This window comes from Puma concolor, chromosome B2 (genome assembly GCF_028749965.1).
Source record: "Puma concolor isolate L17-30 chromosome B2, mPumCon1.1.hap2, whole genome shotgun sequence".
Classification (NCBI taxonomy): domain Eukaryota; kingdom Metazoa; phylum Chordata; class Mammalia; order Carnivora; family Felidae; genus Puma; species Puma concolor.
Window position 1 is genome coordinate 118352833 of NC_141671.1, and position 18023 is coordinate 118370855.

The window sequence follows — 18023 nt, forward strand, 5'->3', positions numbered from 1 at the left end:
TTAATTGTTGATTCATCTCCCAGTCCTCATTTTCGTGACTAATTCTCATATCAATTTGACCTGAGGTGGCAGATATAAAAATTTCCAATTAGACAGCTTCTCCCAGAATTACCTGAGCCACAAATTTGATTTGGAAATATGGTTGTGGGTGTGTTTTTCTATCACATATTAAACCCACAATCTGTAAAGAAGATTCCAGAGGATGTTTGGGGAATGTTTGTTGTGATATTTATTTTCCTTCAGAAGCAATGCCAGTAATATTTCATTTATGTCTGATTCCTGACGTGTCAATTTCAGCACGCATTGACACCACAAGGGCATTTGTTTGATATTTAGTTATGCTTATGGTATTTGCTGTCATTATGAAGACCTGACACCTTTGCTATAGCTTCAACAGAACAAGTTCACCAGTGCTAATTATTAAATACGTTCAGCAGTTTTACTTTTCATTAATGAGGTAGGATGCCTCATCTCAGTGGACTGCTAATGTGATAAGACTTGAGACAAAACAAAGTCCATCCAGTTGTTTAGTTGAATTAAATCATTTATCAGTAAAAATAGAACATTTTTGTTCTGTCCTATGCTCTCATGTTCCCATAAGTAAGTCAAGGACATAAACCTTTATGTTTTTAATGAAACAAGTTATAGCAGGCTACTTTGACAAAATTAATCTAAAAATATTCACAATCTAAAGATGGCAAACTTAATGAATATTCAGTTTTGAATAAAATTTTTCTTTTGAAGATGACTTGACGTTATTATCAAATTCCTATTGCATTGAGGACTTCATTTTGCTTTGTTTTGTGACTTTCACATTTTTTACGAAATGCAATTTGCCTGTAATTAAGATTCAGAACAGTATACATTTTGAACAGATGTATAATTTATTTTATATATATGCATAATAATGGTTAGACTATTAATAGCTGTAATGTTCCTCTGGTAACCCTGTAAGATTAGAGTTCTCATCCAAGATATGTTTACTGGCCCCTGGAAAAAAGAGAAACTGAGAAATTCCTAATTTTTTGTGAAAACAAAATGAGTGCATTTTAAAGAACGGTTCTTCATTTTGAAATTATGGTTCTTTAAAACTTTGCCTGGTTCAAATGTTCATTAGTTTATGAAATAACAGTGATGGTACATTAAATGACAGTAAAAGTTGACTGGAGGTTCCTATGTTTTACATAAATAAAGAGCTAGAACTCCTATATCAGTTCCACAAACCTCTCATACACTTTTTTTTTTTTACTTTACTTTTTTCTGAAACTTAATCTGGGAACAACTGCTGTGAGTGGAGTTTTGTTAACCCTAGTTCAAGAATTGTGCACACGGTTTAAGTGAGTTGCCATTGTTGAATACCAAATGGTGGAGCCAGGTGGAGTACAGGTGGACTATTTATCTCCTCATACTCCCCCCTTCATATTCCAGATCTCATGCTTTTTTCATCACCATTATCATTAGAGTACATGGCTACATGCTACACCTTGTAGGCAAACGGAGGTCCATGATTGCTCCTTGTAGTGATGGGGTTTGTTCATTATTTGAAGTATTCCTTCCATTTACCAAAAAAGATTGTGTTCTAATCTGAAAGGTTACTCTTAGGCTATTTATTTGAAACATCTCCCCGGAGAAGTAGCGTTCAGAAGTTCTCAAGACTGACGCTCCAAAGCATATGTTATCCGTGATGTATAGAAGAGTAGCAGGGAATCTAGCCTCCAGTTTATTTACATTTCTATGGGCAAATAAGCTGACTTTCAAGTGAGAATTTAGGAAGTTAAGTACCCTTAGTGCAGCCCTTGGAATAGAAATAGGAACCTCTTGGGGCACCTGGGTGGGTTAATTGGTTAAGCGTCCGACTTCGGCTCATGTCATGATCTCTAGATTTGTGAGTTCGAGCCCCGCATCGGGCTCTGTGCTGACAGCTCAGAGCCTGGAGCCTGCTTCGGATTCTGGGTCTCCCTCTCTCTCTGCCCCTCCCCCATTTGCGCGCACGCGCGCTCTCTCTCTCTCTCTCTCTCTCTCTCAAAAATAAACATTAAAAAAAAAAGAAAAGAAGAAATAGGAACCTCTCCATCCACCTCCACTCCTACCATTCTCACCTGTGAATGAGCTGGGTCTGCTGAGAACAGAACAGAACTTGTGTTACTTGGAAACGAGAACAGATTTCCAATGGCTAAGAACCAAAACAGAATGAGGGCTTTGGCACCTCAGGGGTAATGGCTGCTGTTGTGAGATGCATGGAGCTAAATTGGAGAAGAAATGTGAGGTTTGAGGGGTGTAAGGAGAAAGGAATGGTGAGAAAGAACAGTAGGGGTGGGGAGGGCTGGGGTGAATGTCCGCCCCTCCCATCGTCTATCTCCAGTCTTCCTTTTATTTATTTTACAATTATTTTAAAATTTTATTTATTCATTTTGATAAAGAGAAAGAACAGGAGTGGGGGAAGGGCAGAGAGAGAGGGAAAGAAGGAGAGAGAGAGAGAGAGAGAGAATCCCACACAAGATCTGAGCAGTCAGCACAGAACCTGATGCAGGGCTTGAACTCACCCACTGAGAGATCATGGTCTGAACTGAAATCAAGAGTCGGATGCTTAACCAGCTGAGCTACCCAGGAGCCCCTCCAGTACAGAACAGTAGGTTCTGTTCTCACCTATAGGTAGTAAAGGAGAGGGAAGATCCATGTTTTGTTGGTAGGAGAGAGTTTTGTGTGCTGTTGTCTCCCTGCTTGCAGACTCCTCCACTGAGTTAGTGATGATGGGGATGGACAATGCTAAATGAGATGTTTGGAGTATCTTTCATTATATTTTTATTTTTTATTTTTATTTTTTAACTTTATTTATTTTTGAGAGAGAGCGCGAGCAGGGGAGGGGCAGAGAGAAAGGCAGACAGAGGATCCAAAGCAGGCTCTGCACTGACAGCAGCAAGTGCTCAAACTCCACAAACCCAACCATGAGATCACGACCTGATCCAAAGTCTGACATTCAACTGACTGAGCCACCCAGGCACCCTGCCCCTCATTATATTTGTAAATACTGGTTGAAAGTTGGCAAGTTAAGGACTGACCATGAAAAGCCTCATAGGATGGATCTGACAGCATTTTGTATGAAGCCCAGGTAACTGGCACCAGGATGGTACAGTCAATTAAGCATCTGACTCTCAGTTTCAGCTCAGGTGATGATCTCCCGGTTCATGGGTTTAAGCACTGCATTGGGCTCTGCGTTGATGGTGCAAAGCCTACTTGGGATTCTCTCTCTCCCTCTCTTTGCTCCTCCCTCACTCATACCGTCTCTGTCTCTCTCAAAAATAAACTTAAAAAAAAAAAATCCCAGGTAACATATTGGGCTGCCCAAGTCTTGGTAATAATGAACATGTCAAAAGGGCAAATCTTCAAGTACCCTTCAACCACAATTCAGAATTTTATGGGTTTTTTTCCCACAGTGTGGATGGCATACAAGAGCTGCCTCAGACATTAATTTTTGCATCTTGGAAGGACTGATGTGTTCATCAGATTTCAATATTATTTCTTCACACTTAATTTCTGTAGTAATCTTCAAAGTTGCCTATTTTAATTGATGGCCAGAGTATTGAACAGCTTCTCTTATAGCCTAAGTATTTAAGCATTTCATATGCCATAGAGTGGTCTGAAAAAGCTGGCATTAAATAAATTCTCTTGAAGATATGAATTGATCTCTTTGTATTATTTTGCCGTTTGATATTCACATGATGATGGCTTCAACTTAGTTTTACTTTTTTTCTTTAAAGAAACAGCGATCAACTCATTATATGTTCTTTTTTTGTCCTTTCGCCTGCTGCTGATTCAATAGAGAGACACCCGATTACAAATGCTATTGATGGAAAGAACACTTGGTGGCAGAGTCCCAGTATTAAGAATGGAATTGAATACCATTATGTGACGATTACACTGGATTTACAGCAGGTATAGTCCCTCTTTTTTATTTATTTACCAATTTCTACTTTTAAAATTGTATTTTTGATTTACTATTTAGTTAGTAGTTCTTGGGCGAATTTTGCATTTATTTCTAAAGCACAATGAAAATGAATTCACATGAAGAGTTTAGAACTGAATTAGCAGCTGACTCTGTTTTGACTAATGAGAGTTTAATGATGAAAATATAGATCAAGCACGTTTTACGTAAAGAAAATATAATAGTGCCATTTTTTAACTTTTAAAATACTACAGCTCTCTCGTTCTGATCATGGTGTGTTCACTGAAAGGTTCTTGGATAACAGGGCTCTTGAGTAAATTGCCTCTCATTACTGAGAGTTGAACAAGCTGTGACAGTTGATTCTTAAATTAAACTTGGGCCACTAAATGAGGTAACAAGCCTTGTAGTTGTACAAAATTGACATTCAAGTTGTTCAAGTTTGTGTGGCAGAGGCCCGGGTGCCTTCTACACTTAATTTCTTTCTTCTTTTCGTTCACAATATTCAGGTCAGGCTGAAGTTATTACTCAAGGACCACCATCACCCCAAATTATTTAGGCTTGCAGATAGGATGGGATCTGGTAAAGTGTTTCCATATTTTGCTGTTATTCCAAATATAAAAACTAATTTAATTGACTGAAGCCTGAGACTGGGGGCATTTTACATAGGTTGCTTCTGTAACTCAACCTCTTTCTGATTCCCTGTAATCTGTGAGGGAAAGGCTCTCAGCCATTCCTCCTGGGCCCAGTAGGGACAGAGAAGCAAAGCATTTTGGGGTTAGTGAAGGCAGAATGACCAAGATAGTTAGTGACAGATACTATATATACACTGTAGAGGTCATATTAACACAGGTTGTCATGGTGGAGGGAAGCACCAGCCAATGGGGATTGGTCACATTCTCAGAGGACCAGATAGATACCAGCCATTTCACATATGGATGCTGTGTGTCATCAACAGGAGTACAACCTCCTCTGTTCAGAGCTTGGGCCCATTTTTGGTCAGGGTATACACATTGGGGAACTGCAAATTGCTGGCTGGTGGGTCTCACAGGAGATCTTCTTTTTACCCATCTGGGACAATTCAGGACCTAAGCACCTGGGTGACAGCAAGGGCTCAGGGCTGCAACTAAATCACCAGGTGGCATGGATTTATATCCACCCATACTAACAGCTGAATGTCAGCCTTGAGTTAATGGTATTTCCCAGTAAGTCTCCAAGCACCATCAAGGAATGGCAGGGCAAACTATCACACTGATCAATCATGCTTTAGGTCAATGATCTCTGGTGCGTGAATCCCCTGAGGATCCCACCTTCAAAGTGGACTTCATCCCTCTTCTGATAAAGACAGCTTAGTTCTTTATCAGTCACCGTGGTTCTCTCTCTTCATGTGGTGTTTGAAAGTTGGCCTTCCCAATCAGAAGTGATTTTGCTGTTACCTCGAGTCATTGTCAGGGATAGGGAGTTAATAAATAGTGATGGCTAATTTCTCTAGTTTACTCTCTGCTTATTCTTCAGTTTGCACATGGGGCAACTTCAGAGTCAACTCTTTTTTTTTTTTTTAATGTTATTTATTTTTGAGAGGCAAAGGGACAGAATGCGAGCGGGAGAGGGGCAGGGAGAGAGGGAGACACACAATTCAAAGCAGGCTCCAGGCTCTAAGCTTTCAGCACAGAGCCTCACTCAGGGCTCAAACTCATGGACCATGAGATCATGACCTGTGCTGAAGTGGGACACTTAACCATCTGAGCCACCCAGGCAGTCTACTCTTAATATAATTTACATAAATCACTTATATTACTCTTTGCTCTCAACCATAATAGTATATATTTAATAAGCATAGCAGCATTTTTCCCTTCCAGTTTAAAACTGGATGGTACCATTACAAGTTTTTATTAAATCATTTCTATCCAACATTCCTATCATTATTAATTCGACAGGTCAGAGTGCACCTGAAAGCCCATTTCTCAATGAAGACATTTCTTTTTTCCTAGGTTTGCTTTGTATCGCCACTCATCTATTCCCGCATGATATCTTAAGACTTATGTGGATTTGTTTTCCTGTTTAGTTTAATAGCCTTAAAATTGAGTGAATACTCCAAGACACCTTTTATAGTTGAGTCTTCATAACAAGTTATAAAATTCTATTTATAAGACAGGTCTACCTAACTCCAAAGTCTGGAGTACGCCTAGTGGAAGCCGTACATGGGCCCCTATATTACAGGAGGGCACCCACCCATGTCCTTACTTATTTTAACCCCCTCCTACTTCCTGCAAATCAACCTACTGTATGTTCAAGAGAAGGGCAGTACAATTTGTAAAATGAAATAAATCTTTTTTTTAAAGTTTTCTTTTTTTTTTAAAATTTTTTTTTTTCCAACGTTTATTCATTTTTGGGACAGAGAGAGACAGAGCATGAATGGGGGAGGGGCAGAGAGAGAGGGAGACACAGAATCGGAAACAGGCTCCAGGCTCTGAGCCATCAGCCCAGAGCCCGACGCGGGGCTCGAACTCACTGACCGCGAGATCGTGACCTGGCTGAAGTCGGACGCTTAACCGACTGCGCCACCCAGGCGCCCCGAAAAAATGAAATAAATCTTTATTTCTATTTGACTCAAGGTTTTAACTTAGCTAGTGTTTTAGTGACGTAAAAAGTTAAGTAGGTTTTGTAATCTGTTTTTATGATGGAATTCCTCAGGCAAGAAGGGGCTTTAGCCCTCTCCTTTGGTCTTAGGCTTGGAGTAACAAATTCCTGTAACTTGTAACACATTCCTGGAACTTGTTTAGCTAAGGAACAAAGCTGCAGGCAGGCATGTTTCAATGCATTGGCAACAGAGACAATGTGGACATCCTTAGTATTTATTTACTTCTCACAAAAATCTTAAAAGAGCAGCTGGAATTATTATCCTTATGTAAAAAAAAAAAAAAAAAACAATAACACTGAGACTTCGAAAAGTCAAGTGACTTGGCCTTCTTTACAAAGCTAATTATGGACAAGGCTAGGATTTCAAGCTCGGTAGTCTGAATCCAGACCAGTATTTCCTAAACTGGGATCTGAAGGCTAGCTTAGGTTGCTCGTGAGAAATTTTGGTTTTTAATTTTAAGAGCTTCGTTTATTGCTTGGATTCTAGAAGTACCACACTATGATCTCCTGGCTTCTATGGGAGAATACAACCATCTGTCTTATTGTAAAACGAGAGACTAGATCTCTCATTTTCTAGTACATTTTAGTATGCCTCTAACATAGCATAACTTCTGTCTTTTTTTAAACCTACATCATGAAGGATTAATAGGTTATTCAGCATAATATGAGCTATTATCCTACTGGGAACCAAGGACAGCAGTTTTATAATGAATAGGTAAATATCACTAAGTGTTTGTTTGTCATTGATTCAGCAAGAGCTTTGGCCATTCCTTAGCTCTCCTTTTTATTTTGAGATGTAGGAATTTCAGCCAGTGCCAGTTTTATTTCCTGTCGTTGATATATACTTGGCTCCTCCGTGAAATACTTTTAATAAAATTACTATTTTAAATATAAACAGCCACCATTGAATTTCCTTGATTAAATCTTTATAGATTACACCAGAAAATTCCTTTTTACACTTTAACATTCTAGGTAAGTATGAAAAACAAAGCAATTTACTGAGAAGAGAGTGGCTCCTTATTTTATTGATAGATTGTTTTCAGATTTTTATTACTGAGGAATTATTAACTTTTCCCAATTCTGTTATTTACTCACAGCATATCTTGAGCAAATGACTTCATCATGCTGTGCCCCAATTTCTAGATTAGCATAATAAATATTAAAATATCATGGTAAGAAATCTGAAGTGATGATAATAGCAAAATAGCAATTTTGGGTATTATAAGGTCCTGGTATCAGCATAAACTTGAAGAGAAACTTAACTGCACAATGTGTATACAAAAATCCAGTATGATGACAAAGAAAAATATACAGCAATTTAAAAGACAATAATGGGAACTTAAAAGTTAATAGGATATCCAAAATAGTCCCTTTTAACTGATTTCCAACCAGATTTTTACTATAATATGGGTTATATCTGATCTCATTTTGTGACTTAAAAAAAATCTGGCCATTTTCTCTCTCTTTGATTTATTTAGGAAGAAAGCCAACTGGAGGCAAGTAAGATAAAACATAGGCGGGCAGGCAGCTTTTTGATAGACTTTGTTAATATAAAGTGAGGTCATTTTCATTCCTGCATAATCCAGGTATGCCATGAAATTAGTTATACACATGTGAAGGAATCTCCTTCATTTTGATAAACAATTCACTTCTCTTCCTGGTCTATCCCCCAAAACTAAAAATGCATTTGTAAAGAAAGATAGTCTTGAAGCTACAGAGATCTTGACCTAAATATTTTATTCATTGACCTTACAGAGACATATTTAGTGAGTTAGGTTAACAGTGTTAAATGAGGTTTGGAAGGAGGTTGAATTAGCATTACTGTGCAAATACTATGGTTTTAAAATCTATGTGAGTAGCATGGAAACATTTTTCCTATATCTTTAAACTGTTGGTGAAATGATTGAACATTTTTGTAATAATAAAGTGTGAAATACATTAAAATATTTCAGTATGTTCAATTTTTTCATATATTCAGTATTTTCTTGTTTAAACATAATAAGGATGGTCAAATTTTCAATCTCAAAGGAAGATTGTTATCCTTTCATTGCATATTCTTTTCTCACACTCCTCTTACTCATTGCTGTTAACAAATCCATTGTCCTATAGCTTAGAGAACATTAGCTCCACCTATTAAAGAATGAAAAGAGAGAGAGAGAGAATTTATAAGCATTCAAGAGGTTGGTTGGAGTATAAATGATATACATTTAATTAATATCTCATTATCTAAGCAAAAGAGACATACACATGTAATATATTAAAAAGCCATACAAGATTTATTTATTTATTTATTTTTTAAACGTTTACTTATTTTTGGGACAGAGAGAGACAGAGCATGAACGGGGGAGGGGCAGAGAGAGAGGGAGACACAGAATCGGAAGCAGGCTCCAGGCTCTGAGCCATCAGCCCAGAGCCCGACGCAGGGCTCGATCTCACGGACTGCGAGATCGTGACCTGAGCTGAAGTCGGATGCTTAACCGACTGAGCCACCCAGGTGCCCCATGCCATACAAGATTTAAATAGCGTTGCTGAATATGCTTCTGTTCAATACAGTCTATTCGATGTAAGGGTTTTCTCCTGGAGACAGATCTCTACAAAGGCATTATTAGCCCATGGTGTGGTCATCAGATGTTTATTTCCCAATAGTCCCACTCTATTTTGAGTCCTTGAAGACAGAGGTTTCCATTTATCCCATTGTGGAGCTTGGCATTTAGCAAGAACTCAGGAGATTTGATGAAAGAATAGCCCATGGCTGCTCTTCAAATCACTGAATTTTTTCCTGGTAGTATTTGGGCCACTACTAAATTGATGAATACAAAACCATCAATAGAGGAAATTATGATCTACACATTCAAGATGTCCTACATGGATACATCTTGTTTAGTATAGCAGAATATGATTACAATCACTGTTCTTGCCTTAGTTTTTGTTGTTGTTGTTGTTGTTCTTTTAAGATCATTGATTGAATGTCATAAATCGAATGAATCTATGGTTAATTAGGAAATATATTCTTCCTCTAAGTGAATTTATGCTGACCTCTTAATCATTAATGAAGGTGACAACCAGCTTTAGTGTCTACATTGTGTGGAACATTAGTTCTAATTGTCTCAGGTCTACATTCAACATTGCAGTCACATGGATCCTATTAGTACAAAATCAGATTATATCACTCTTTCCAATAAAGCTCCCTAATGGCCTTCCATCTCACCCAGTGGGAAAAGCACAATGACCCAGGAGGATTTACAGGATCTTTTTTTCACCCCATTTCATTTCTGGACTCATCTCCCTGTTCATTTGCCCTTCTGGTGTCCTCTTCAGGTCTTAAAGGTCCTGCCTCAGGACCTTTGCACTTACTCTTCTCTGTTTGGAATCATTTCCCCCCAATTTACATTTAAGCTCTTTCCTCTCTTCCTCTGGGCTTTTATTCAAACGCCACCTTCTTAGAGAGAACATCTCTGATAATCCTATTTAAAATTACAAACTCCTCTCTACTTCCTAACCCACTTCCCAATATATTTTCTCCATAAAATATATTGCAACCTCGCTTACTATGCATATTTTACTATTTATGTTGAATGTCGCTTTTACCTCATTGTTCGAAATGCAATTTTCATGGGAGTTGAGATATTTTTCTTTTTTTTAATGTTTATTTTATTTGTGTGTGTGTGAGAGAGAGTGAGAGAGAGAGAGGGGGAGAGGAAGTAGGGGAAGGGAAGGGAGACACAGAGAATACAAAGCAGGCTCTAGGCTCCGAACTATCAGCACAAAGCCTGACACAGGGCTTAAATTCACAGACTGCAAGATCATGACCCAAGTCAAAATCAGATACTTAACATACTGAGCCACCCAGGTGCCTCTGTGTTTTTTTTTTTTTTTTAATCACCACATTCTAAGCACTTAGACTAGTGACCAGCATATGAAGCACTCAATAAATTTATGCTGAATGAATAAATGATTAAATGAATGAACAGTGCAAAACATTAATCCGTGAGGTAAGCATCTTAATAAAGTTGAGAATTAAACAAAAGATGAAGTAATCTCATTGTGATGTTATAATAAAATATGCTGTACGTTTTAAAATTTGTGACTTTTTCTTTAAGTCTCGGGCTGAATAACACAAAGTAAATTTATTCACTAATCCTCTTTCCAAACATATTCTAAACCTCAGTCATATTTGTCACCCTATATGACTTTACCATGTTTGTAGCTTTTAGGAAAAGCAGGTGTTAATTCATTTAACTCTTCTTTTGTCACAGAGAAGTAAGTAAGACTGTAATTTTTAAAATATATACATATATATTTTTTTAAATGTTTATTTTTAAGAGACAGAGAGAGCATGAGCAGGGGAGGGGCAGAGAGAGGGAGAGGATCAGAAGCGGGCTCCACACTGACAGCAGAGAGCCCAACGCGGGGCTCAAACTCACGACTGTGAGACCACGACCCAAGCCTAAGTTGGTCACTTAACCGACTGAGCCACCCAGGCGCCCCAAGGCTGTAATTTTTTGAGTTTATATTTTATTATTTCTTAGTGAAAAAGGAAAAGTAGATGTAAAAGGGGAGGAAAGCCTACCATGATGCTACGTAAATGAGAGTATAGACACAGGATGTATGTATTTTGATATAAAATGCTGATAAATTATTGCAGCATCATGATAATGGGAATGTTTGGAGATACAGATCGTATTTCAGGTGGTCTCAAGATGACTGCCTGGAAAATGATTCTTGAAACCAGAGAATAAATTAGAGAATTGTTTATTTAAAAACAGAATAATACATAAGGAAGAGATCTGTTAAAAATCTGTGGGAAAGGATCTGTTAAAATTTTAAAATCGTACTAATTCTGTTATGGAAAGTCTGAACAGAACTGCCTAAAATAGACCGAACGTGGGCAGTTTTCACAGCTGTCTGACGACTTCCACACATAAAACACAACTGCATTTCATCATGCTGGTGTATATTGTGTCTTCTCCCATTTTGTTCTTGGAGTCTAAGTTTTATAACATATCCTATATGTTACATATATCATGTCTATGATTGTATCTATAGATTACATGCACATCTATTTCTTTAGAGGCTGACTACGTATTTAAGTCATACGATAACGTGTGTTTTAGTTCGTAGATAATACATGTTCTCATTATGACCCCGAGTCTCTAAAATACTGGCAAAAAGGATGAGAAGGAGGCTAAAAAGAAAGGAGTAAATAACCTTGTGCCTGAGCTCCAGTTCCTGACCTGTCACTTATCAGTTCATTTGTCTTTGGTAAATTGTCCCATTTTTACACCCCTCGATTTGGTCACATAGAGAATGGAGATAATAGTATCACTTCTTTCTGAAGACCATCGTTATAAGGATAAAGTGATGTAAGGTAGGCAAATTGCCTTGCACACTACTGCACATTACTTGACACTCAGTAAAAATTAGTTCCTGGCCTTCTACTGAAAGTAATGCTGAGCAGAGAACAATGGCGATGCTGTAAAAAAGCAAAGCCAAAGCTAGGTTAAGTTCAAAAACAGTTTAATTACTGAGATATTTAAGTAATATTTACAAGTTTCACTTGGCATATAACTTAAGAAAATTGTTGTACTTAATAGACGGTAACTTATGAAAATTAATATTTATATAGAGAAAGTCTAAAAAGTGTCACTTTTACATTGAAACTCTTTTATAACACCATCTGTACTATTTTTTTTTGTGATTATATCCTCTCGGCTACTTAAATTTTTTTTTTTCAACGTTTATTTATTTTTGGGACAGAGAGAGTCAGAGCATGAATGGGGGAGGGGCAGAGACAGAGGGAGACACAGAATCGGAAACAGGCTCCAGGCTCTGAGCCATCAGCCCAGAGCCCGACGCGGGGCTCGAACTCACGGACCGCGAGATCATGACCTGGCTGAAGTCGGTCGCTTAACCGACTGCGCCACCCAGGCGCCCCTCGGCTACTTAAATTTTTAATCATTAGGAAGTAATCCTATTCATTACTAGTATGCTCTTTAAAACTTTTCTTGCCTGGTATTATTTTACTTATATCAGCTTCATTTTGTTATCATTTATGAGATTTTCAAAAATCTTTTCATTAATTTCCATCTAGCTGCCACCTTCCATTTTATACCTGGTTTCTTATAAACGGCATAGCGATGAATTTTGACATTTTATCTAGTCTGACAATGTCTTTTATTTATTTTATTTTTAATTTTTTTAATGTTTATTTATTTCTGAGACAGAGAGAGGCAGAGCATGAGTGGGGGAGGGACAGAGAGAGAGGGAGACACAGAATCTGAAGCAGGCTCCAGGCTCTGAGCTGTCAGCACAGAGCCCGACGCGGGGCTCGAACTCACAAACTGTGAGATGGTGACCTGAGCTGAAGTCGGACGTTTAACCGACTGAGACACTCAGGCGCCCAACAATGTCTTTTAAAAACACTTATTTTCCGTATCTTTACCTGTCTAATGGGTTTATCAAAGCAAAGCATGTATACAAAAAAAAAAAAAAAAAAAAAAAGATAAATCATAAGTCAAAAGCTTGGTGAATTTTCACAAAGTGAACCTACCTAAGTACCACCTAGATTAAGATGATCAGCATCTTAGAAACTACCCTCGTGCTTTCTCTAAATCTTTCTCTCCCCTCTTCCCTTAAAGATAACCAGTGTTCTAATTTCCATTCAGCAGTGAAGCCATTTAACCCTAGAAGTTTTCTCTGTGGATAGGATTTTAGGTACAGATCAATAGCTATAAGAAATGTAAGCCTCTTCAGAGTTTTTCTTATTTTCTCTGTTGAGTTGAGCTTTTTAGTGAATTCATCCATTTTCCCTGTATTTTCAAATGTATTGGCACAAAGTTGTGAATGATATACTGTTATTACCTTTTCAATGTATAAATGATTTGTAGTGATGCTCTTTTTTTTCATTCCAACATTGTTTTGCAAACTTTTTTGTCCTCAACAGCTTTAATAGGTTTTTATAATTTTGTTAGTCTTTTCATATCATTGATTTTTGACTTGGCTGATTTTCTCTATTAGATTAAATATTGCATTGAATATTGCATTGGATTCCGCTTTTATGTGTCTTTTTTTTAACTTTTAATTATTTTAGATTTTAGATGACTTTTTTTTATCTTCTTGAATACGTTCCTAAATTATCAGTATTTTAGCCTTTCTTTTTTTCACACATATTTTTTAAGGGTACATATTTTCCCCATACATGATTTTAGTTATATAAGATTATGTTGCATTTTTCATTATTATTTATTGAAAAATATCTCTGGAGCACCTGAGTGGCTCAGGTGGGTAAGCATCTGACTCTTGATTTTGGCTCAGGTCATGATCTCATGGTTCGTGAGTTCGTGCCCCATGTTGGGCTCTGCGCTGACAGTGTGGAGCCTACTTGGGATTCTCTCTCTCCCTGTCTCTCTGCTCCCCCTCGCCCCCTACTTGCACTCTCTCTCTCAAAATAAATAAACCAAAAAAAACTTAAAAATATTTTCAACGTCCCTCGTAATTTCTTTTGTGACTTATGAGTTACTTAGAAGTTAAGTGCTTCATTTCCCAACTAGTGAATGTTTTTCTCATCTTTTTGTTTCTGTTTTTTTCTCACTTAATTTTACCATGGTCATTCATGTTTTCAATTCTTTGAGACTCAGGTTTTTGAGCCTTGTTTTCATCTAGCAAATGGTCAGTAGCATTTGAACACTCCGGAAGAATGTGGATTCTGTATTTGTTGGCTGCAGTGTTTTAAATACATCAGTGAGTTATGTATGTCTTTGTGAATATATATTGAGACTATTTTGTTAGGGGCATACAAACTTGAGATTGGAGCTGTATTAATCTTCTTTGCATACTTTTGCTAGCAATAATTCCGTCCTTAAGGTTTACTTTTGTAGCTTCACTAGCTTCCATTTTGTTAGTGTTGCATGATACAGTATTTTCCATTCCTCTTGGTGTCCTTATATATAAGGAGTACCTTTTGTGAGCAGTATGTAGTTGAATTGAATTTAACCAGTTAAACAATCTTTGTCTTTAAATTGGATGTTTAATTTACATTTAATATTACAACTGATATTTGGGTTCAAAGTGCCACATTCCCTTTGTTTTCTATTTGTCTTTTGTAATTTTTTTCTGCCTTCTTTTTTTTTTTTGATAGTAAATATTTTCCCCATTTAATCATTTGATTTCTCCTTTCATTAACTTGTGTTCTGTGCAGTCTTTATTACTAATTACCATAAATATTATAGGACTCATCTTTGCTTTCTCAGAACTTGCTATAAATTTGTATGTTTATCACTTCCCAGCCAGGCAAGACCTTAAAACACTTCACCACCATATTGTCCACTCACCCCATCCCTTACCCAGTCAGATTTTGTCTTGATGTGTTAATTCCATGTGTATATTAAGCTCCACAAGAAGTAAATGTTACTGTCATAAACAGTATTCATTTAATTTTGAACATGTTTTTCTGTTTCTCTGTTTATTCTTTGTGTACTTCCCTCTGAGGTCATTTCTCTCTTGCTTTTTTTGTAATTTTTTTAAATTTTTATTTCTTTTTGAGAGAGAGAAAGAGAGAGGATGAGAGGCAGGGAGAAAAGGAGACACAGAATCTGAAGTAGACTCCAGGTTCCAAGCTGTCAACACAGAGCCTGACATGGGGCTCAAACTCATGAGCAGTGAGATCATGACCTGAAATGAAGTTGGATGCTTAACTGACTGAGCAACCCAGCCACCCCTATTTTTTGTTTAATGGAAGAGTTTCTTGGTGACAAATTCTCTCAATTTTTTTTTTCCTGAAAGCCTCTATTTTTCCTTTATTTTTGATTCATATTCTTAATTAGGAATAACATTTTGTTTAAGTTATTTTCTTCTAGCACTTTAAAGATTTCATTCCATTATTGCCTGGCTTTCATAATTTTTTCTGAGAAGTCAGTTAATTTTTTTTTTTTTTATTTTTGCTTCTCCTTTGAAGGAAAGGTGACTTTTTCCTTTGTCTCCTTTGAAGATTTTATTTCTTTGACTCTGATGTTCAGGAATTTACCACAGTGTCTAGGAATATGAATACTAGTTGGGATTCAAAACCTTTTGAACTCTGTGGATTGATGTCTTTCACTCATTTGGAAAAATTCCCAGCCAATATTTCCTCAAATGTTGTTACTGTCCACTTTCCCTCTTCTATTTCTGGGACTCCACTTACAAATATGCCAGGCTTTTTGTCAAGTCCATGATGTATTCTGTGCTTTACTTTTTTTTTTTTCCTTTTCTTCTGCCCTTCTTTTAACATTTTCTGGTGACCTTTTTTAGTATGCCCATCCTTTCTTCTGTTGGGTCTAATCTATTAAACACTAAACACTAAATTTACTAAATTCTTAATTTCAGCAATTCTGTTTTTCAGTTCTTAAATTTCCATTTGATAGGTTTTAAAAATAGATTTCAAACTCCTTCACTTATTCATCGCAAGACATTAATCACAGTTATTTTTAATTACATGTCTGATAACTACATGTAAACCATCTGTGAATTTGTTTTCATTGTCTTTTTCTTCTTGGTTTATTCATGGAAAACTTGCTAGTTTTATTATTATTAAATAATGTGCATTGTGTCTGAAAATCTGTAACAGTTCTCTTCAATGGATTTATTTTTATTCTGGCAAGAGTTAGAATAGGGCCAGCTTGCCCTGATTCAATCAGCTATTAAGACGTTTTGTGCCTTTATCAGGGATTCTGAGGGCTGTTTCTGATTAGACCTTATTTCTAGAGGTGGCGATTCAGGGATCCCAGCAGACAGCATTTTATTCCCTTCTTGGCTGACTCTGTACTCCAAATTTTGTCTTCTCAGCTCTCTGAGATTTCCAAAGATCTGCTTAGCATTTCACTACTTATGAGTTCATTTTTGCATGCTGTTTATCTTCTGGCTCCTTCACCACTTAATTGGTAGATCTGTTGAAGGCAAAAGCTGAACAGAAAGTAGGAATAACTTTCTACAGCTCATGACCCTTCACATGCTAGCTTCACATTTTTTCAATAGCTTGTGACTTCATAGCTGTGAACTTCAGTGTTATCTTCTCATCCTGTGGGACTGATGAAAACCCTAGAATGTAGCTTTGTCTTTGAACTTCAATTCAATTCACCTTTTAGTACACCAGTGAATACTATGAGAGGAAAATGGCCAGCTCATCCTGATCTATATCCTTTTAATCACATCTGACTGCCTTCATCGCTCTCTGATGCCTTCAAACAACTGTTTTTGGTATTTTATTCAGCATTTATAGTGTGTCTCTTTGAGAGAAAGTAGAAAATATGTCTGTGCTCTTTGTGGCTTTAAAAACAAAAATCCGAGTGTATTATTTTTTTTTTAAATGTTTATTTATTTTGAGAGAGGGAGAGAGAGATCGAGATCACAACGAGGGGAGGGGCAGAGATAGAAGGAGAGGGAGAGAATCCCAAGCAGACTGTGCTGATAGCACAGATGTGAGGGCTTGAACTTACTCTGTGATCATGACCTGAGCCAAAATCAAGCTTCAGTCACTTACCTGATTGAGCTATCCAGGCACCCCCAGAGTGTATTATCTAATGAGAATTCTTTTTGTGTGTGAATTTAAGGAGCAGTATCAATTATTGCTTCAGTATTAAAATATACTAATTATTGGGAATTTTTTGATGGATTATAAAGAAATAAGAAAGAATATTTAAGATTGGGATCATCCTGGAAAATCTGGGATGCATGAGTTTACCAACTAAAGTAGTCCTGAACAAAGTCAGTACAATCCTAAGTAAGAAGCCCTATGCCCTTTATGGTATCTGTCCTGAATAACATATAAATAAAATAACAAGGCTGCATTTGAAAGATATTAATTGAACAACTGCTACTTGACACTAACTGTTCTTAGCCTGAGCATCTGTCCATGAAGGAGACAGAAGTTCTGTTTTTTCAGGATTTTACATTCTAATTGTGGGGGGCTATGGTGGTTTTCTGGGGGTGAGAGAAGAGACATAGAAAATTAGGTAAATAATTACAGTAGTGAAAGTGTCATGGAAAAAAAAAACAGAACAGGATGATACAATAGAAAGTGATAAAAGTAGCTACTTTATTTATGTACTCTGTCTATGCATTTTTCAGAAAGTGATATTTGAACTAAGAATTGAATAACAGAAAGTACCAGTCATGGAAAAAGCCGAGTAAAGTATGTATCAGGCAGGAATACACTTGGTGTGGTGAGGAATGGAAAGATGTCCCATGTGGCTGGAACATAGTGATCAAGAGCGAAAGTCATGAGATGATGTCCCCATGGAATCCAGATCTAGTTAGTTCCTGTAGGAAGTAGTCAGTCCTGATGAGGAGTTAGATTTAATTCTGAGTATAATAGGAGACATACATTGGGATTTAAGTCAGGAGTAATATGATTTCATTTATTTTGATAAAAATATTAGTCTGCCAGCTAAATGGAGAATGATAGCAGTGA

General features: G+C 37.0%; 1 protein-coding gene across 5 annotated transcripts in view; it reads left to right on the forward strand.

Annotated features, from left to right (window-relative positions):
• LAMA2 (laminin subunit alpha 2) overlaps positions 1-18023 on the forward strand; it is a 622089-nt gene that overhangs the window by 152923 nt on the left and 451143 nt on the right. For all 5 annotated transcript variants that reach the window (XM_086707799.1, XM_086707800.1, XM_086707801.1 and 2 more), the window contains exon 3: positions 3821-3933. In XM_086707799.1, the coding sequence (XP_086563925.1) occupies positions 3821-3933 (113 nt within the window). The remainder of the gene's footprint in view (positions 1-3820; positions 3934-18023) is intronic.